The sequence below is a fragment of the Semicossyphus pulcher genome, unplaced genomic scaffold (genome assembly GCF_022749685.1).
Source record: "Semicossyphus pulcher isolate SPU_LCO1_2020_fin unplaced genomic scaffold, fSemPul1.0.p SCAF_17, whole genome shotgun sequence".
In the NCBI taxonomy this organism is placed as follows: Eukaryota; Metazoa; Chordata; class Actinopteri; order Labriformes; family Labridae; genus Semicossyphus; species Semicossyphus pulcher.
The window spans coordinates 621,266-639,110 of record NW_027211681.1 but is presented as its reverse complement, the minus strand read 5'-3'; the positions used below and the strand labels follow the sequence as shown (position 1 = coordinate 639,110).

The following is a 17,845-nucleotide window of genomic DNA, read 5'->3' as shown; positions in this document are numbered from 1 at the left end:
CCTGTCAAGCTAAGGCAGGCTAACAAGCTTTTGTCATAATGCTTAAGATTTACTTTATTACATGGTTACAGCCCTATTAAACCTATTTATTTACACCTTGATAATGCTGTAACATGGTAGTTGCATGGTCACTAATGCTCTAAAGTAGTTATATGGTACTAAATGCAACATAGTAGTTGAGTGGTAGTTAATGGTGTAACATGGTAGTTACATTGTTTTCTATCTAACTGTGGGCAAGCATGGCCAGACAGAAACAATCAGTGGAGGAGCAAAGAAAGAGAAATAGGGACTATCAAAGAAAAAGAAGAGAGTGAGTAAATAGTGATCCAGACAGTAGAAGGGAGAGTCTAGAAAACGAAAATGACAATGGTGGAAGAAGAGAGTTAAGGACAAAAAAGTAAAATGTATTGGAATGTAATTGGAACCAAGCGAGCAGACGTATAAGAGAAGGGATTAGAAGGATGCTCAGAAAAGGTCCAGAAAGCACTGGGAAGTGCAGCAAATATATATCAATCAGCCCTAACATTATGACCATTTGCCTAACTTGTAGGTCCCCCTTTTGCTGCCAAAACAGCCCTGACCGGCCGTGGCATCGACTCGACTAGACATCTGAAAGTGTGCTGTGGTATCTGGCACCAAGACATTAGCAGCAGATCCTTAAAGTCCTGTAAGTTGCGAGGTGGGGGCTTTATCGGACTTGTTTGTCCTGCACATCCCACAGATGCAGATTTGGAGGCCAAGTCAACAACTTGAAGTCATTGTTGTGTTCCTCAGACCAGTCCTGAACCATTTTTGCAGTGTGGCAGGGCGCATTATCCTGCTGAAATCCACTGCCATTATGGAATACTGTTTCCATTAAGGGGTGTACTTTGTCCCCGACAATGTTTAGGTAGGTGGTACTTCTCAAAGTAACAACCACATGAATGGCAGGACCCAAGGTTTCCCAGCAAAACATCTTCTTCCTCTAGTGCATCCTGGTGCCATGTCTTCCCCAGGTTAGTGACGAACACGCATCCAGCCATCCACATTATGTAAAAGAAAACATGATTCATCAGACCAGGCCGTCTTCTTCCATTGCTCCGTGGTCCAGTTCTGATACACTGTCCCAATTGTAGGTGCTTTTGTTGCTGGACAGGGGTCTGCATGGGCACACTGACTGGTCTGCAGCTATGCAGCCCCATATGCATCAAACTGGGATGCACTGTATGTGCTGACACCTTTTTTAGTCATTTAAACTACAGAAGCTCTTCTGTTTGATCTGACCACACAGGCCAGCCTTTACTCCCCGCAGCCTTGGCCGCCCATGACCCTTTTGCTGGTTCACCAGTTTTCCTTCCTTGGACCACTTTTAGTAGGTGCTGACCACAGCAGACTGGGAACACCCCACAAGAGCTGCAGTTTTGGAGATGCTCTGACCCAGTCATCTACCCATCACAAATTGGCCCCTGTCAAAGTCGCTCACATCCTTACACTTTGACATTTTTCCTGCTTCCAACACCTCAACTTCAAGGACAAAATGTTCACTTGCTGCCTGACATATCCCACCCACTGAGAGGTGCCATTGCAGCGAAGTTATTTTTATTCACTTACCCGTCAATGGTCATAATGTTATGGTTGATCTGTGCACACACCCCCAGATAGTCCACTTACGAGAGTGTTGAGGAGCCACCTGTAAGAATGCAAAATCTTGCAAGTAAGAAAGAGAGGAAAACTAGGAAAGGGCATTCAAGGGAAATGTCTGTGGAGGTTCTCAGTCATCCAGGTCATGGTAATTTTAAGCTTGATACTCTGTACAGAGGCTTATATGTCTAGCTCTGCCCTCCAGTCAGTTTAGAACTGAAGGAGCCTTTCGGATGAGAGGTGAAACGTCTTCAAGAACTTCAACCAGTCCAGTTGCCTTTTGGATTAAGCTTAGGATTCAAGGGAAATAAAAACTTTAAAAGAAAAAGAAAAGGGAAATCGACTGAGAAAACAAACATGGCGAAAAAAGAGGGCTCAAATAGTTGACATATCAGGTGGCACACAGGAAAGGAGACATAAAACACCACTAAACTCTCCACAGACAGAAACTGAGAGGATGTTACCAGGAAGCAAACTCAGAAATCCAAAAAATCAAGAAAGTTACAAATATAATAGTAATAGAAGTCAAATACAATCACTGTGCTAGTTGGTTTCCCTTAGTATTAAGGGCGGTTTAAGTTTGCAGTTTTTATCTGCATTAAATGTTTGTCAACACCGTCAGCGTTTTGTGCTACAATAAATTGTGCTTATATGTTAAAACACAAGCTGAACTCCATGCGATGATGTCTTATTTGTTTAAAAACATGGGTTTTTTATATTTCATATTAACAAGACTAGGTCAAAACTCTAAGTATGTGGCTGACCGCATTAGGTCAATGTGCGCTTTTGTGGGCAATGTGTTACAAGTAGTCAAAAGGGCAGACTCACTAAATTCCTTCAAAGCTCAGCTCCAAGCCCACCTCTTTTCCTTGGCCTTTGAAACTACTTAAAGTGTTTGAAGATGTTTGAAATTGTTTAGCTATATTATTCATGAGTATTATGTATGTATGTGTATATGTTTATATATTGTCATGTGTTATATTCATAATTTGTTATGTCTCTTACACTGTTCTATCTGCCACTGTCTGTAAAGCACTTTGGTCAGCTTACGTTGTTTTAAACGTGCTATACAAATAAACTTGACTTGACTTTATGAGGCCGATGACGGCGGTAGGTGAGGACAGCACACGAGCAGCGGAGGAGCTGCCCCACCTACTCCCCGAACAAAGTATCCAGAGCCGTGTAGACAGAGAGTCGCCTCAATAGAGGTCCAATTTGCTCCATGATCTGCCATTGCAATGTCGCAACTCTCTCTCTCTACGGCTGTGAAAGTACAGTCAGTCAGTCACTCAGTCAGTCACATACAGACCCATGTGTAGGGCTGATCCCATGGTCAGCCAAAAAATGAAGGTAGAAACTTTAAGTATTGAAAAAATTTATATTTCACAATAGTGTAAAATCAGAATAAAAAATACTGTATTACTTCACTGCATAACTAAAAACCATCATTAGATCATACTTTGCATTCTTGTTGGATTGATCAAATCAAAATCAAATGTTGTTTGTGTGTCTGACGGATTTCACACATTTCATGTTATAAAGGGCATAAATCAAATTTCTGAATTTTTTTTTAACTAAGACTTGCCCCTTCACATGATTGCTAGGTGAAACCTTTTTATACACATATATCTATTTCAAATAAATGTCATATCAAAAAATGTTAAACCTATTTTGTCCCTTATCTCAAGAATAACTGATTAATAAATACAAGCCATTAGTTTCATACAACAGGATTCTCCTCTCTCGGTGTTTCTGCTGATTTGATCACTTTACTCCTCTTGTGTTGTGGTAAGATGGAAGTGAGAATTACAAAGGCATGACAAAGCAAAACTGCATCAGTGAAGTAGACCTTCACCAAGACCTGAACAGCCTTCCAAATTATTGCTTTGGATATTACTATTCAGCTGAATCAATCTTTTACAACCAATTATAAACCTTAAAGGAGCAATTTGGCCCTGGAAAAAGCCACTGTCAGTCAAAGCTGGTGTTTTCTGTAATGAATAGGAGCAATAAAATTTGAAATTGGCGCAATAGCTGTGCAGAAAGTTGTACAAACAACTTGTGGTTTCACCCATTCTACATTCTTTTTTTTCCATTTTGTGGCAGACTATGGGTCATAGTGGTACAGAATCCGAAATACGATGAGAATATACCAGTGGATCGTCTAAAAAATCTTCATGTCTGCAGTCTACTTTTCAAACCTGTTGATTTTGAACGAGACATGACATTGGTGGCAGGCGTCCTAGATTAAGGAAGTGTAGTTTAGCAAGCTCCCTGGCCAGACTACGTAAAACTCGTCATCTGGCGGAGGTTTTCCGGGGCCCATTGGAGAAGCGGAGCATCCTCCAAAGGCACAGAGTGAAAATTGCATTTTTTTCCTACCATGATGGCATTAGTTCCCCATAATAGCATGATAGGACTGAGGTTGAAAATCAGCAAACTGACCCTTTAACAGACTGCATTTGCAGTGATATTGTATAGTGGAGTATTTTCGGTTTGTTGTGCGCCAGGGCCCCCAATAGTTGGATACCTCCATTATCTAATACTGTGGAAATATTTGAGCCAGGTCTTGAATTTTTCTGCTTGGTGAAATAGACACAGATGAATCCTACAGAATAAAAAAGGATCAATTTATAACAGTGTCTCACAGAAGTGCCTGAATGGAGATCCATCCTTCCATCCTTCCATCCTTCCATCCTTCCATCCATCCATCCATCCATCCATCCTTCCATCCTTCCATCCATCCATCCATCCTTTCATCCATCCATCCATCCATTCATCCATCCATCCATCCATCCATCCATCCATCCATCCATCCATCCATCCATCCATGGAGGTGCTAAAACTATGAACTGCATAGCTTCAGCATACTCTTATTAGCACAAGGAATATGTAAATAACATCCTTATTACGAGCACAAGACTGAAAATGACCGCTGTGGGCATAATTAATGCAAGCAGAAACATTAAGAAGAAAATGTGTATCTGTATAATCACTAAAGTAAGCATGACTATTTCCAAAAATATTTTTTTTCATTAAGATACATACTTAATTAAAGAATTCTACCAAAGATAACTTAAAGTCAGATAATTGCTATTCTGTACTCAATAGTAGCTTTAATTACAATGAAAATATGTTTATTTATTCTTGGATTGTACGACATTATCATGAGATTAGACTTGTTTCCTTGAGGTGATTTGATTTGAGCTTTACTGAATTTATGTTGTGTTCACTGGTCCTACTAAAGGGACCAGCTAGTGTAAGTGATGTGATCCTATTTCCGTACAGGGGTTTTAATGCCATAGAGGACTCAAAAGGCATTTAAAATTAAGCATTTTCTAATGATACTCCCTCTGATATTCTACATTCATCCTAGTTTGTTCATTGGTTGACAGGTTTATTGTTGTATTGAAAGAGTGGGAGACTGTTAGTACCTGTATTTCTCCACAAACCAAGCTTCCAGGAACCAGCTGGGGTTTAGGTGTTGACCTCCCCTCACTGTCCACAGAGGGCTCCCTCTCACTGCTCCAGGAATGCGAGCGCTGCATCATGACATGATGCTGAGCCCTGGATCCTGTGGCAGTGTTGCTCATCCTTTGTCCCCGTCTATCTCCTCTATCACTACTGCTCCTGCAGTCCCTGCCCAGCTCAGGTGGGCCCTCTTGAGAGGAGGGTTCCCTCAGGGAGAGGGTTTTGAGCAGATTCCTTGGAGTGTCATACCGCAGTCTGAGCGGGCAGGGGATTTGATATTCCTCACAGTGCCTCCAGGATGCACAAGAGCTAGATCTGGATGCACATGGGCAGGAGGAGGTGGCTGAACTGTGTTCTGGGGTACGTGTGGACTGAGAGGGAGAAGGAGGAGGAGTTGGTAGAGGAGGAGGCAGGGGTACAAGAGGAGGAGCAGGCAGGCTGGTCAAGGAGCCAAACTCCTCTCCCTCTCCCTGACAAGCTGTGTCCAAACTCCCTGTATGCGAAGAGAAGCTCCCTGAGTAAGACGACTGACTGCCTGTCGCTATCCCTATCCCACTGTCTAATGAGCTCTGCCGTCCACTATCATGGAGACCACGAGTATGGAGCTGGGTGGAGGATAGATTGGGGTTGGAGCTTCCCATCACAGCAACATAAAGCTGGTCATCTGAACTGGTCAGAGCATTCAGTGTGGAGGAGCTTGCTCCTGTCTCATTAGAGAGATGCAGTCTAGCTAATGGCTCCACCCAGAATGGATGTCTGCTTCCGTAGCTTGCATCTGATTGGCTGGAGGAGGAGCTGGAGATGCTGCTTTGGTCACTGCTGGCTACAGATGTGCTGCAGCTGTAAGTCGAAGCTGAAGGGAAAAGAAAGATTTTAGATCCTGGTTAAGTAATTTATCAAACATTCTGCACACACAAACACACACACACACACAGTCATGTCCCACTCTTCAGTTTAAGTTGTGTTTCTTTGTTTCAGTAAATTCCTTATTCACGTTCAAGTTTTTTAAGTTTAGCAGATTCTCTCTGCTGCTTTTGTGTGTCTTCCAAATGTGTCTCAACCCTATTGTATCTGCATCTTGGTCCCAAGTGTGTCTAATCCTTAATCACCCCAGCTGTCTTCGCTTGTCTTGATAACCTCATGTGTATTTAGGCGCTGTGTTCCTTTGTCTCAGTACCTTGGCTTTTTGTGAGTAGCAATCCAGCATTTATTTCTACTGACATTTTGTGTCGACCTTAAGGCTGTATTTGCCCAGTGACTTTTGTACCTCTGCCTGCTCGTTTGATCTTGTCAAGTCAACATTTTTGTTGAACTCTCTACTGCTTTGAGTTGTGCATTTTTGTCCACTGTATTTTGTGGGTGATTCTGTCAGGACAGAAATAGTTTTTCATCTCCAACTTTCTCTGAGCTTTAGAGGTAGTCATCAAAGATTAATCATAGGATATCTGACCCCGCTGCACTTCACATTTCTGACTAATTCAAACATATAATTAAGACCAAATCTGTCTAAGGTAGCACTCATAAATGTGGACAAGTGATTTTCTTTATGTGGACAAGGAGGCAAATCAGCCTAAGCATACAAGGTGAAATGATGAGTAAAAGATTCATGGTAATATAAATCAACATCTGAAGGTCCTAAGATGATGCAGGCGATTCCTCTAATACAAGCAGCTCATTACATGTTGGATATACAGCCTTAGGTAAAGTTCATTTAAAAAAACGTACCTGTGCTGTTCACTAGGCTGTAGTTAGACAACATGCTTAGTCTTTTCTCCAGCTCTGATGCCTCCTGGCTGATCCGTTTTTCAGCTGATGCTGGGTCAACAAAGGGATCTGCTATTTACACAGTACAAACAGACATACACAAAAACATTAGTCCTTTAGAGTGTAATTCCCAGCTTTATACGGACAGCTGACACCATGACAACACATTTTTAACTCAATCAGCAGTTTTACTTTTGCCCAAAAAGTATCTGGCCTGTAAATCATTTTGATGCTATGTATGTACATAAACCTGAATAAAACTATTTTAAGGTCATTCACATATGACTTCTTTAAGGCATAGGATATAAAAACATGTCTTTTAAAAAGATAACATCTTTCAATGTCAATTTCAAAGTGGATACATGAAAGCAGAAGTTGTAGCAGAGTGCTACTGTATGCATCAGCCTCCCTTTAAGAAGTCTGTCATGTGTGGGAGTGTGCCTTCAACTATTAACCCCACTTGTAAATTTAAAATCTCCTAGAGGAAGTTATAGGTGCCTCGACTGTCTGGTGGAACATCAATTTAGCGTAAAACCCAGCCAATTACACACTTAATGCCTGCTATATATACTTACAGTGTAGGTGTTTGCCAAATGCATGCTGCTGTGGGTCAGGGTGTTTGTGTGTATAGGTGTCACTGTCAACAACCTAACCCCTGGATCTCTGCCTCCGGACTGCAGCAGCTAATGCTAACGTGTGGATGCCAAGTTTCTTCACTACGCTATGTGAGGTGTCAGCTAACATATGCTAACGTTGCTATTCTACACTAATTATAGCTGCCCTTACAGCACTGAATGTCATGGGGTTACAGTGGGCCTCACAGCAGACTGAGACAGGTTGGCTGACACTTGTTGCAGGGAGGCTGGATCTTATTTCTTTAAATTGTTAATAAAAAAACTGATTGAAGTCTCTCCACCTATACAACTACACACAACATTTGTAAGGCATTTTCTTGGATGTCTAATCCAAAAAAATCCAAAAAATTAGTTACTGTAGCTGTTTCCCGACTGTGTCACAGATTCATGAATGTCATCTAAAGTTTACCAAAGTACATATGTCCAAAACCAAAAACAGATCAGAGTGTGTCTACACTGTATCAAAGCGAGGTAAACTTGTCTCTATGATCCTTGGTATTTGCCCTGAACAACTTTTCTCCTTCCAACTGTCACTAAGCCCTCTATCTCCATATTTGTGGTCTCAGACATTCCTTTGAAATTAGCAGTACGTTAGAACAGAACAAGAGTCACACACATAGGTCTGACCCCTTAATCCTCACATGGACTTTTAGACTTTAAGCATGTGGAGTTTCCACTAGCATGGCACCAGACACAAATGCTAAACATGCACTCTAAACAGGCAGTAAACCTTTATAATTGAAGTCACAGAGTCACATACCAATGTGCTTTAAGTTCGATGCAGTGTGTCTCTTTTGCTGAAACTTCTACCAAAATAAGTATTTAATACAAAATGTAGTTCTCATGTTACAAATGAATGTTTGCAGGCATATTCTGTATGTCTTTTTTTTTATGTTATCAGCATGCAAATGTGTCTCTGTGTCGGTGTGTGTTTTCACCTGGCAGGGCAGGTCGCAGGCCATGAGGGGCCCTGCTGGGGGTAATGCCCCTGACAATACAGTCGAACAAAAAACTTATATGTTCCCCTTCTGAACAGGACAAGAAGAAAACACCAGCCCCTGAAAGATGGATCGAGACAAAGACAGAGAGACAAATTTGATAGACACAAGTGATGAAAAAAAAACCTTTAAAATCACCAAATCCAACAGCATAAAGCAGGGGAAAATGCTGTTGTAAATAAATAAATAAATACAAAATGAGATCTAATTTTGCGCAAGGCCAAACATTATTCAGTGAGGTTCAGAAGGCTGTTGTAAAAGCAAGGTTATTATTTAAGCCTTGAGCAACCCTTTTTTCTAAGGGTTACATAAACTGTCTCTTAATTCAGTCCCCAGTTTACTATGAAGCCTACTTAGAGGTGTGAGTCACAAGACAAGCAAAAAAATTATAACATTGCAGAGATATTGAAAAGGCAGCCATAAAGAAAGCCAAGTAAACTCTTACTCGAGGGTTTGTTAGAAGAAAAACAACTTTGTTCTTATGGAGCTTGGTACCTTGCTACAAGGGAAAAAAGTACGAAGATGAAGGCAAAACTGTTGATTGTTTTTTGATGTGAATGCGTCTGAGTTAGTCTGCTTTGTTTAAATGTAATTGCAAGCAACAGTTGTTTAAACTGCTGGTCTTTTATCAAAGTACTGAGGAGTTGTATTATAAAATCATGTTTGTATTTTTGATACAATTTTCAAGAAAATGCCGAAGGTCACAAAACAGCATTAAATTCTTGGGTAGAGGTATCTTTTTATCTCATTCATTGAGGTAGAAGGCAAAAGTAATTTATTTTACTTATATCTTTACTTACTTTACTCTCTTTTATGTAGACTGTAGGAGCTGGGGACTGAACTGATTGAGAGACGACGGGCTCTTTCTTTCTTTCTTTCTTTCTGTCTTTGTTACCGACTTCTTACTTAAAGAAGTTTCACCACTGATTCAAGACAATAAAACACTTCTAATGGAATGTAAATTCAGAGACATTTTGGCCTTTGTGGGTCATTCACACCAGATGAACGACTCACAACAGGAAAAGATGAAGTTGAAAGACTAGTCTCAATGCTGTATTCATGATTTAATGCATTCAGTTAAAAAGGGGTTCGGACGTAATAATAGAAACACAATACAATCTATTGCAAACCTTTAGAGAAGTGCTCAATCAACTGTCACTTCTGTGAAATTTAAGTTTTATTAAAGTTGGAAAGAACTCTGTTGGGGGAAAAAAGCCTTAAGGTCCATTAGGCCTCTATTGGAAGCCCTTGTACCACTTCAGCCATTCAAAATCATACAATTAGAAAAGACAAACTTTTTGTTACAAGTGAACACTGTCAAAGCTAGCTTCACAACAAAGAAATAAGGTTCATAACAAAATAAAACTTAATATCTTAACATTTAAACCATCTTCAATTAAATCACAGCACCAAATGCCCCACATCACATCTCTATTTGTACCCACTGCAATTTATAATGACCTTTTTGTACCTCAGAGTATTGCTCATTAAGTAAGTAACATTATCTATTCACCATTGCCGATGGTGTTTCATTTAGGGATCTTCCTTTGCACCATGTGATTTATCTTTTGAGAGTGGAAATCTCACTGCTTGTAAACTTAAAAGGCTGCTGTAGTCTGTAAACTTCAAAGGACAACACAACTTTATACAGTTTCCTTGCAAAAAACAACTTTTCGGTCACTTCGAAGAAACACAAACAGGGAATATACGTATATGCTACTTAGAATCATCTCATGCATACTTTTCTAAAATGTTTGTCTGGCTTATAGTGCTTTTTATCGTGAACATTTTTTTTAATCTTTATTGTGAAAAAACATCTTCAGAGGCCTTGAAAGATGTTTTCTTTATGCAAGCAAATTTGGAGAAATGTGTAGCCTGTTATCATAACCTTCTAAACAAACACATTCTGGCCTAAGAAAAAGAATATTAGCTTCTGTTATGATGAACTACATTTTTCAATTTTCTGCCTATTTCTCATTAGGGTTTTTTGGTTGACATACTGGTATTTTTTCCTTGTTGTCAACACCAAGGGGGCCTGTTCAACCTAGTTCTAATTTGCAGCATTTTTGTCAGATTACACCTTTGAAATTAAATGTGTCTTAACAATGTCTAACTTAATTGTAAAAATGGACTGCACTTATATATAACGCTTTTCTAGTCTTCAGACCAGAGACAGAGGCTGCTATGCAAAGTGTGTCAAGTGGTTTTAACTAACCATTCACTCACATTCATACACTGATTGTTATGCCTTCACACCAATTTGGGGTTCAGTGTCTTTCCCAAGGACAATTTGACATGTAGACAGGAGCTGGGGACTGAACCAACTGAGAGACGACCTGCTCCTTCTTTCTTTCTTTCTTTCTTTCTCTGTTACCGACTTCTTACTTAAAGTCGAGGTGAAATGAAACATTTTAATCCTTTTAGATCACATCCCCAGTAATATTGTGCATCTATTTGACAATATCGGTCAAAAGAAACAGAAAATCAATTTCTTCGTATTCTTATATCAAAATCCGATCATTTATTCTTCAGGTAAAACTACATTTCATGCGTGCTTACGTTAGTTAGTACCAAACAATTTCAACCAATCAATCTGCAGTTTTTAGCCGCAGAGCACCAAGAACGCTCGGTCAGTTAGCTGTGGAGATCGCTGTCTATGCCCACTTCTCAACGATCAAATCAAATCCCTCTAATGATATGTCCCACCTGCACGTCCTGTTTCACTCGGAAATACTTCCAATACAGAAGCTAGATACTCTCGAAATGCCATTTCAGCTCCACTTTAAAAAAGTTTCAAGAGAATAAAACACTTCTAATGCCATGTAACTTCAGAGACGTTTTGACTTTTGTGGGTCATTCACACCTCAATGCACACCACATAAGAGTAGATGAAGTGTCCTTTTACCTCCTGAAACTTTCTGATCTGTATGAACAATGGACATACTCTTATGACAAGAAAGCTGCATGTGATGAACACTGCATAAGGAAAACACCCTTACACGTGCATCGACATACTACTGTGCTACATTATGAGGTGTGGGTGTGTTAATGCCCACAGAGGCCAATGGAAAGACTGCTGACATAGCATGTCAACTTGAAATTGCTTTTATCTAGATCACAAGGCTTAACGGCCATCCAAACTCTGTAGGGGATAATATATCACTGTGTCTGCATGTGGGATCTGAAGCCAGATTTGTGTGTGTGTCGCATGTATGAATACAGCAGTGGCAGCGTGCACAACTACAAACTTTGTTACAAAATATCGTTTCAGGTGCACGGTAGGAAATCAAATCCAGAAAAACAAAGCTCTGACACTCACAGGATCATGTATGACTGACTTTAATGTGGGTCACGGTCTTACGCGTTTCGGTATAGAGCCAAAACAGTACACAGTATGCTGAAGACGGCATAGAGCCGAAACGCTTACGTCTATGCCCACATTAAAGTCAGTCATACATGATCCTGTGCTGGAGTTTTGGTTTTCTATGCCTCACATTTACTCACCAAAAACTGAAACTGAAAAAGATTGGCAGAGTGACCACTACAAGGGGAGGGCTATTTATAGATGTTGCACATCAACACTGAAACCAGAGCCTGTGGACCGCATGGTTATTCCAGTAGGAGCTATGAGACAGTTTGCACACACACACACACACACACACACACACATACAGCATATATTCGACAGACAGGCTCACAGTTACAGGGGCTAATACTTTGAAAGTAATATCTTATGTGGATGTTACACACCAATAAATTAAATAAATTACAGGCTTTATGAGGGTCTTTGTGGGTTATTTGGGTCAGTGTCGAATGACGGATCTATCAACCTGCAAGCACATGAGAGACCTGAAAACGATTCACCCAAAGGTGTGACGTCAAACTTCCCAGTGACAGGCACTGCCCCTTGCACTGGTGACATCATTTGGAGCCAGAGCTCGCAGTAGAGATAGATGGGTGGAGCCAACGTAGCCACTAACCAAAACTTAACACTTTACTTACTGGGGAAAAAAATGGCGAGTATCCCGCACTTTGGCATATTAAACAGCTTCTTGTGTGGGTCTGAAGCAGACATTCACAGATATGGGAACTACTTGACTGTAGTGATTGTTTTAGTTACGTTTCCTCTCTGCTAATCTGGAACAGATTGGCTGCAGTCTATCAACAGAGCTGTCAATCATCCTTTTTATAGCGTCAAATAACTAATTAATACTAAACTTGGACGTAAGTCAGCATGATAATAACTAACTATTATGACAGAAACCAACTGAAAAGCTTCACTTTTAGGGAGCTGTCATGTTGTCCATCTTTTTTTACAGTCTATGATATTTACATACAGTATAAAGAACAACAATGTATATTAAAAGGTTGAGTACAAAATGAAACATATCTTGGGGCCTCCAATGATGGATCTCTAACCCACATATAATACCAGTAACCCACCAACAACAACAAAGATTCTGTGTTCACAAGTTACTCACAGTATCCACAGCGAGTCCCCCCCTCGAACACAAATCCATTTGGCACAGCACCGTATCGACGCAACGCTGACAATTTCCAGTGGCCAATGACAACTGAAGGGACACCTCGAGTAAGGACAAGTAGGTTGTTACACAGGTGGAGGGAGGCAGGGCCACTTTCAAGTTTGGTGCCAGGCTCGACGTTGACACTTAACCTGTGGACTAAAGGAGGAAGAAAACAGTTTAGAGTGGAGCGTGTGTGGGTTTTAAATCATTTTAAACCAACTTAAAGACAATTAAAGTGTCTATGACCATGTGCAGTACAGTGTAGCTGCTGGGAGAGCTCTGTTGGCTGCAATATGTCATTGCTAATGTTTGGTAATTGGTAAGCAAAAAGCATAAGTCTAGTAATGTTTAGATTGTCATTAGGTCTTGTTTATGTATGCCCTGCTCAACCTTTGTTTCACATATGTAGTAGAATGTGTTCAAAAATCTCTGATCAGAATGTGTACGAGTATGAGTCTGATGCCATCTAATACAATTTAGATCTGAACCAGGCTTAACTAGTTTTGCTACGCATGAGTGCAGGCTGTTGGGACACCTTAAACTGTAACAATCTATTTGTAGACAGATTCAGATATCAAAAGTGTAACCTAAAAGTGTTAGAGGTTGATGTTTCATAAGGGACTTGTAAGGGTGCACTTCAGTTACATTATATTGTACTGTTCACAAAGACATTGTGAATTTTATAACTTGAGGCCACAGATTATATAATTAACCCAACAAAGCATGTTTAATAGTTTTGCCATAAAGCTCTATGGTGAGTTTGAAAAGGAGATGAGACAATTCGTATCTTTGCTTGTGCTCCTTTGAGGGGTATAATAGTTAGAGTTGGTATTGTTGGTCCTCACCTATTCCTGTGGCAGCGTATTTAGTGTTTGAAACCAGGAAATGAAAGATTGGCAAAAGCCTAATTTAGAGATGAAAAAGATGTCTGTATAATTCAGTCAAAAGTGCTGTGTGTATGAAATGAAATTGCCATCTCTGAGGACTGGAACAACTGCTTCAAACAGTTTACATAGACATAGTGTGAATGGCTACCAAGCTTGTATAAAACCTGTTAAGTGATATACTGTATATTCCAATCTGACATTTTCAGTGTTAACAGCAGCAAAGGAATGACAATATAATAAAACAGCTTGAGTAAGAAAAAGTAGAAAAGTACAGTGCATATAATACACAGAGGTTGAAAAATACAGTCCACACAGTGCACAGAAAAGTGGACATAGTATTGCACATAAAAATAAATATAGTATTGCACACAGAATTTAGAGGTTTTTTATATGGTTAGCATAAGTGATTGAGTGGATTTAAAGTATTTTAGTTAGCATGTGTTTTTCTTATGTTTTACTGGGAGCGGACTTGATTATAGAGTCTGACTGAAGCAGGAAGGAAGGATTTGCGGTATTTCTCCTTATCTCACCGCAGGTGAAGTAGCCTGTCACTAAAGGAGCTCCCCAGTGCTGTTATTGTGCCATGCAGGGGGTGGGAAATGTTCTATCATCCTCCTGTCTCCCACTACCTCCACAGGGTCAAGGGGGCAGCCCAGAACAGAGCTGGCCTTCTTCACAAGTTTATTTAGCCTCTACCTGTCTGCAGTCGTGATGCTGCTGCTCTGGCAGACCACTCCATAAAGGGATGGCTGATACCACCACAGAGTCATAAAAGGTCCTCAGGAGTGCTCCCTGCACCCAAAAGGACCTCAGTCTCCTAGGCAGATTGAGTAGTGCATTGATGTTGTCTGTCCAGTCCAGTTTATTGTTCATGTGAATTCCCAGGTACTTGTAAGAGTCCACATCTCAATGTCCATTCCCTGGATCTTCCCTGGTGCGGGTGGAGTGGGTTTGTGCTTGCGAAAATCCACCACCAGTTCTTTGGTTTTCCCAGCATTTATCTGGAGGCAGTTCCACTGGCAACAGTCCACAAAGCCCTGGTCCACAAAGTTCCCTGTATTCCCTATTATCCCCATCAGTGATGAGGCTGACAATGGCAGAGTCGTCAGAGAATTTCTGGAGGTCACAGGTTGGAGGTTTGATACCCAGCTCCCTCAGTCTAGATGTCGAAGTGTCCTTCCCGTTGACATAGCCATCGCTGTGTGAATGTGAAGACTGACTGACAGTTGGGCACCAAAGTTCGGAGCTAAGGGGAAATATGTGGGGACAATCATTGGTGTCTTTTGGGTTGGATTTGCTGGAGCCAGCCAAAGCTCTCTGTAGGCGAATATTCTTGCAGCCTACTTGCATGGTCCCCATGTTCTTTGTGAGTTTGTCTTGATTTCAAGATCTTCTCCCTTGCTTGTTTTGGAATAAGAGTATCAAACGTGTTCTGCAGTGTAATCCTCAACTTAAGGAGGTCCGCCAATGGGGCGGCAGAGTGTTGTTTTCAACGTCATGAATGAACAACACTTCACAGGAACTTGCTGTTCCCGTACCAGGCTAACATTCTCTGCTCTCAGTGTTGCAGGAGTAGAATTGTTTCAGTATTTGAGTAGACACAAAATGTTAACAGACAGAATAATAAAATAAAATAAATAAAAATAAATGGTGGTGTTTAGCCCGATCTTAATCAGGTTTGAGGGAAATTTCTCTAAATGTAAGGGGGCATGACAATTCGCAAAACAATATAAAGCATGAACACATAACATCCTTGAACAAGAAATTAGTTGTGATGCCCACACAAGGCCAAACCACTGACCTTCTCCCAGGCTGTAGCAGACCCGGGCATCCCAAGACAGCAGGGCATCTCTGCTGTTGAAGCCCAGAACAAGCGTGTGCGACAGACAGATAATGGAATGGGTGTAAGATACCCCATCATACCCAGTCCCTGGTTCCACACCACAGATCCCCTGAAAGATCAAAAAAAAAAATTACACTGAGGATTTAGATTGTTTACCAATACTCTCTTTACTGTGTGTCCTCTTGGCTATTACGAAGGAAATAGCTGCTTACATGATCTCTGTAAAACAACATAACATTATTTCATGCTGTTATGTTGTCATATTTCATATCACAACACAAAGGATGAAGGAAATCATGGATGAAATGGATCTCATCTGTGTGTCAGACCAACAAAGGATGACGCAGCACCCAGTGCATGCAGCCAATATTGGGATCAAGCAACGGGTGTGCGAGTTGCAGCAGCACGCAGAGCCACTGTAGTCATGCTGGGTTTTCCAAACTGGACAGCTGCAGCGGGACAGCTGCGCCAGAAGAGCAGAGCTCTCCATCACCTCAACGGCGTTGCCTGCCATTACCACGCCCCAGCCCAAATCTATTCTTAAGCTAACTGTTGCTTTGGATGTTGCAAATAGCTAGCTACTGCTTGATAACAAATACATTTAAAAAGATTAGATTTGGACTCTGTTGCCTTTATGAAATGCATTTTTAAAGTAATGTGTTTAAAAGTATTAGTACTCATTTCTTTTATAACATGCTAAGAATCTGTCTATTGCTTTATAGTGAGGTACTCAGACCTACGTATTATAGTGGTAGATATTTCAAGGAAAGAAATTTAGAAGTAACATTGCAGTACTTATTTTATGAATGATTGTGAGATTTGATAATAAGTATATTTCAACCCCTTTTGTTATTATTCTCCCTCCTGCTGCAAAACAAATAGGGGAAGATCAATCTCCCCTGCCTCATAACCAGTCTCCTCTGACCCTGCAAGTCTCATTCCTATTGGATATTTTTTTTCCTTGTCCTTCTCTTTGTCTTTGTTAAATGAAGTATTTCTGTACTTGACATATTGTCTTGTATTTAACTAACAATGCTTTTATACCATTTGAACAGCCTACTGCAGTAACCTGTACTTGAGATGCCGAGTGCCTTTCTGATGCAGCTAAACGTACCTCCAGTGTCACATTGAGCCTCTCCTTGTGGCTGCTGGACTTCTCCTTCCCTTTCTTCTTCTCCTTGTACACCAGCAGATACAAACAGTCTGATGCAGATACAAATAGTAAGGAGTTTTAAAGACTAATTTATAACATCAATTGTGTGTGTAATAGCAGAACGGAGATAACAACAGTTCACTTCATGGTAATCCCCACAGTGCCTTTGTGCTTTCATGATACAGCTGACATAAACCACGAAGCACTGATCCACTGGCAGAGCTGATTAACAAAGTCAACACAAAAATGCACAAAAACAAAAACGCAACAAGCTACATTATTTACACAACTAGCAGTTGTTTCAAGGACACAGTATAGTATAGCCAGCTGAGAGGCACACGGTGTCTGTCCTCTCAAGTGAAACTCAGTTTTTTTCTAGATGTGATAGGTTTAAATTATAAGCCAATAACGTTTGATCAAAGAGTCACTACAATCCATCGGATTAATGTCCATCTCTAAATTTGAAAAAAAAGTCGATCTATTCTGCTGGTGTGTTGAGTAACATCCCTACACGCCAATGCGGATATGTTGCTTTATAGGCGCCCATTTGGCGCACAGTAATTAATAGGTTAACTGTAATAAATAGGTCCGAATGATACAGATTAATGAAGTAATACTGTTGCCGTGAAACTGGCACAATTTGAACTGGAAATGATTCCAATCTGATTGTGTTTGTAATTGAACTGATTGTGAAAAGTAAAAGCGGGTTGCCATATACCTGCGACCGGAGAGGGCTTCCGAAGCACGACCCACCGAGTCTTCCACTGTGAAAAAGTTAAATATCAGTCATTGACAAGAGTATATCCCTGTCGGCCCTGGAAATACTTTCTAAAGCTCGAAAACAAGAGGAATATTAGAGGAATTGACCTTTTTTCCATCTCTAAACTTGACTTGTCCCTCAGCGACAACAGTATCCGTCATCTTCTGTCATGGTTCCGAGCAGCCGTG

The 17,845-nt window shown here is 40.6% G+C and overlaps 1 protein-coding gene across 1 annotated transcript in view; it reads right to left on the bottom strand.

The window, feature by feature from the left end:
* Positions 1-17,845, bottom strand: part of LOC138594214 (protein Dok-7-like) — a 23,374-nt gene extending 5,529 nt beyond the window's left edge. The window contains exons 1-8 of the mRNA XM_069665230.1: positions 17,765-17,845; positions 17,616-17,661; positions 16,859-16,947; positions 15,703-15,853; positions 12,970-13,170; positions 8,429-8,548; positions 6,817-6,924; positions 5,055-5,944 (exon numbers count right to left, since the gene is read on the bottom strand). Of these exons, the coding sequence (XP_069521331.1) occupies positions 5,055-5,944; positions 6,817-6,924; positions 8,429-8,548; positions 12,970-13,170; positions 15,703-15,853; positions 16,859-16,947; positions 17,616-17,661; positions 17,765-17,818 (1,659 nt within the window). The 5' untranslated portion in view covers positions 17,819-17,845. The remainder of the gene's footprint in view (positions 1-5,054; positions 5,945-6,816; positions 6,925-8,428; positions 8,549-12,969; positions 13,171-15,702; positions 15,854-16,858; positions 16,948-17,615; positions 17,662-17,764) is intronic.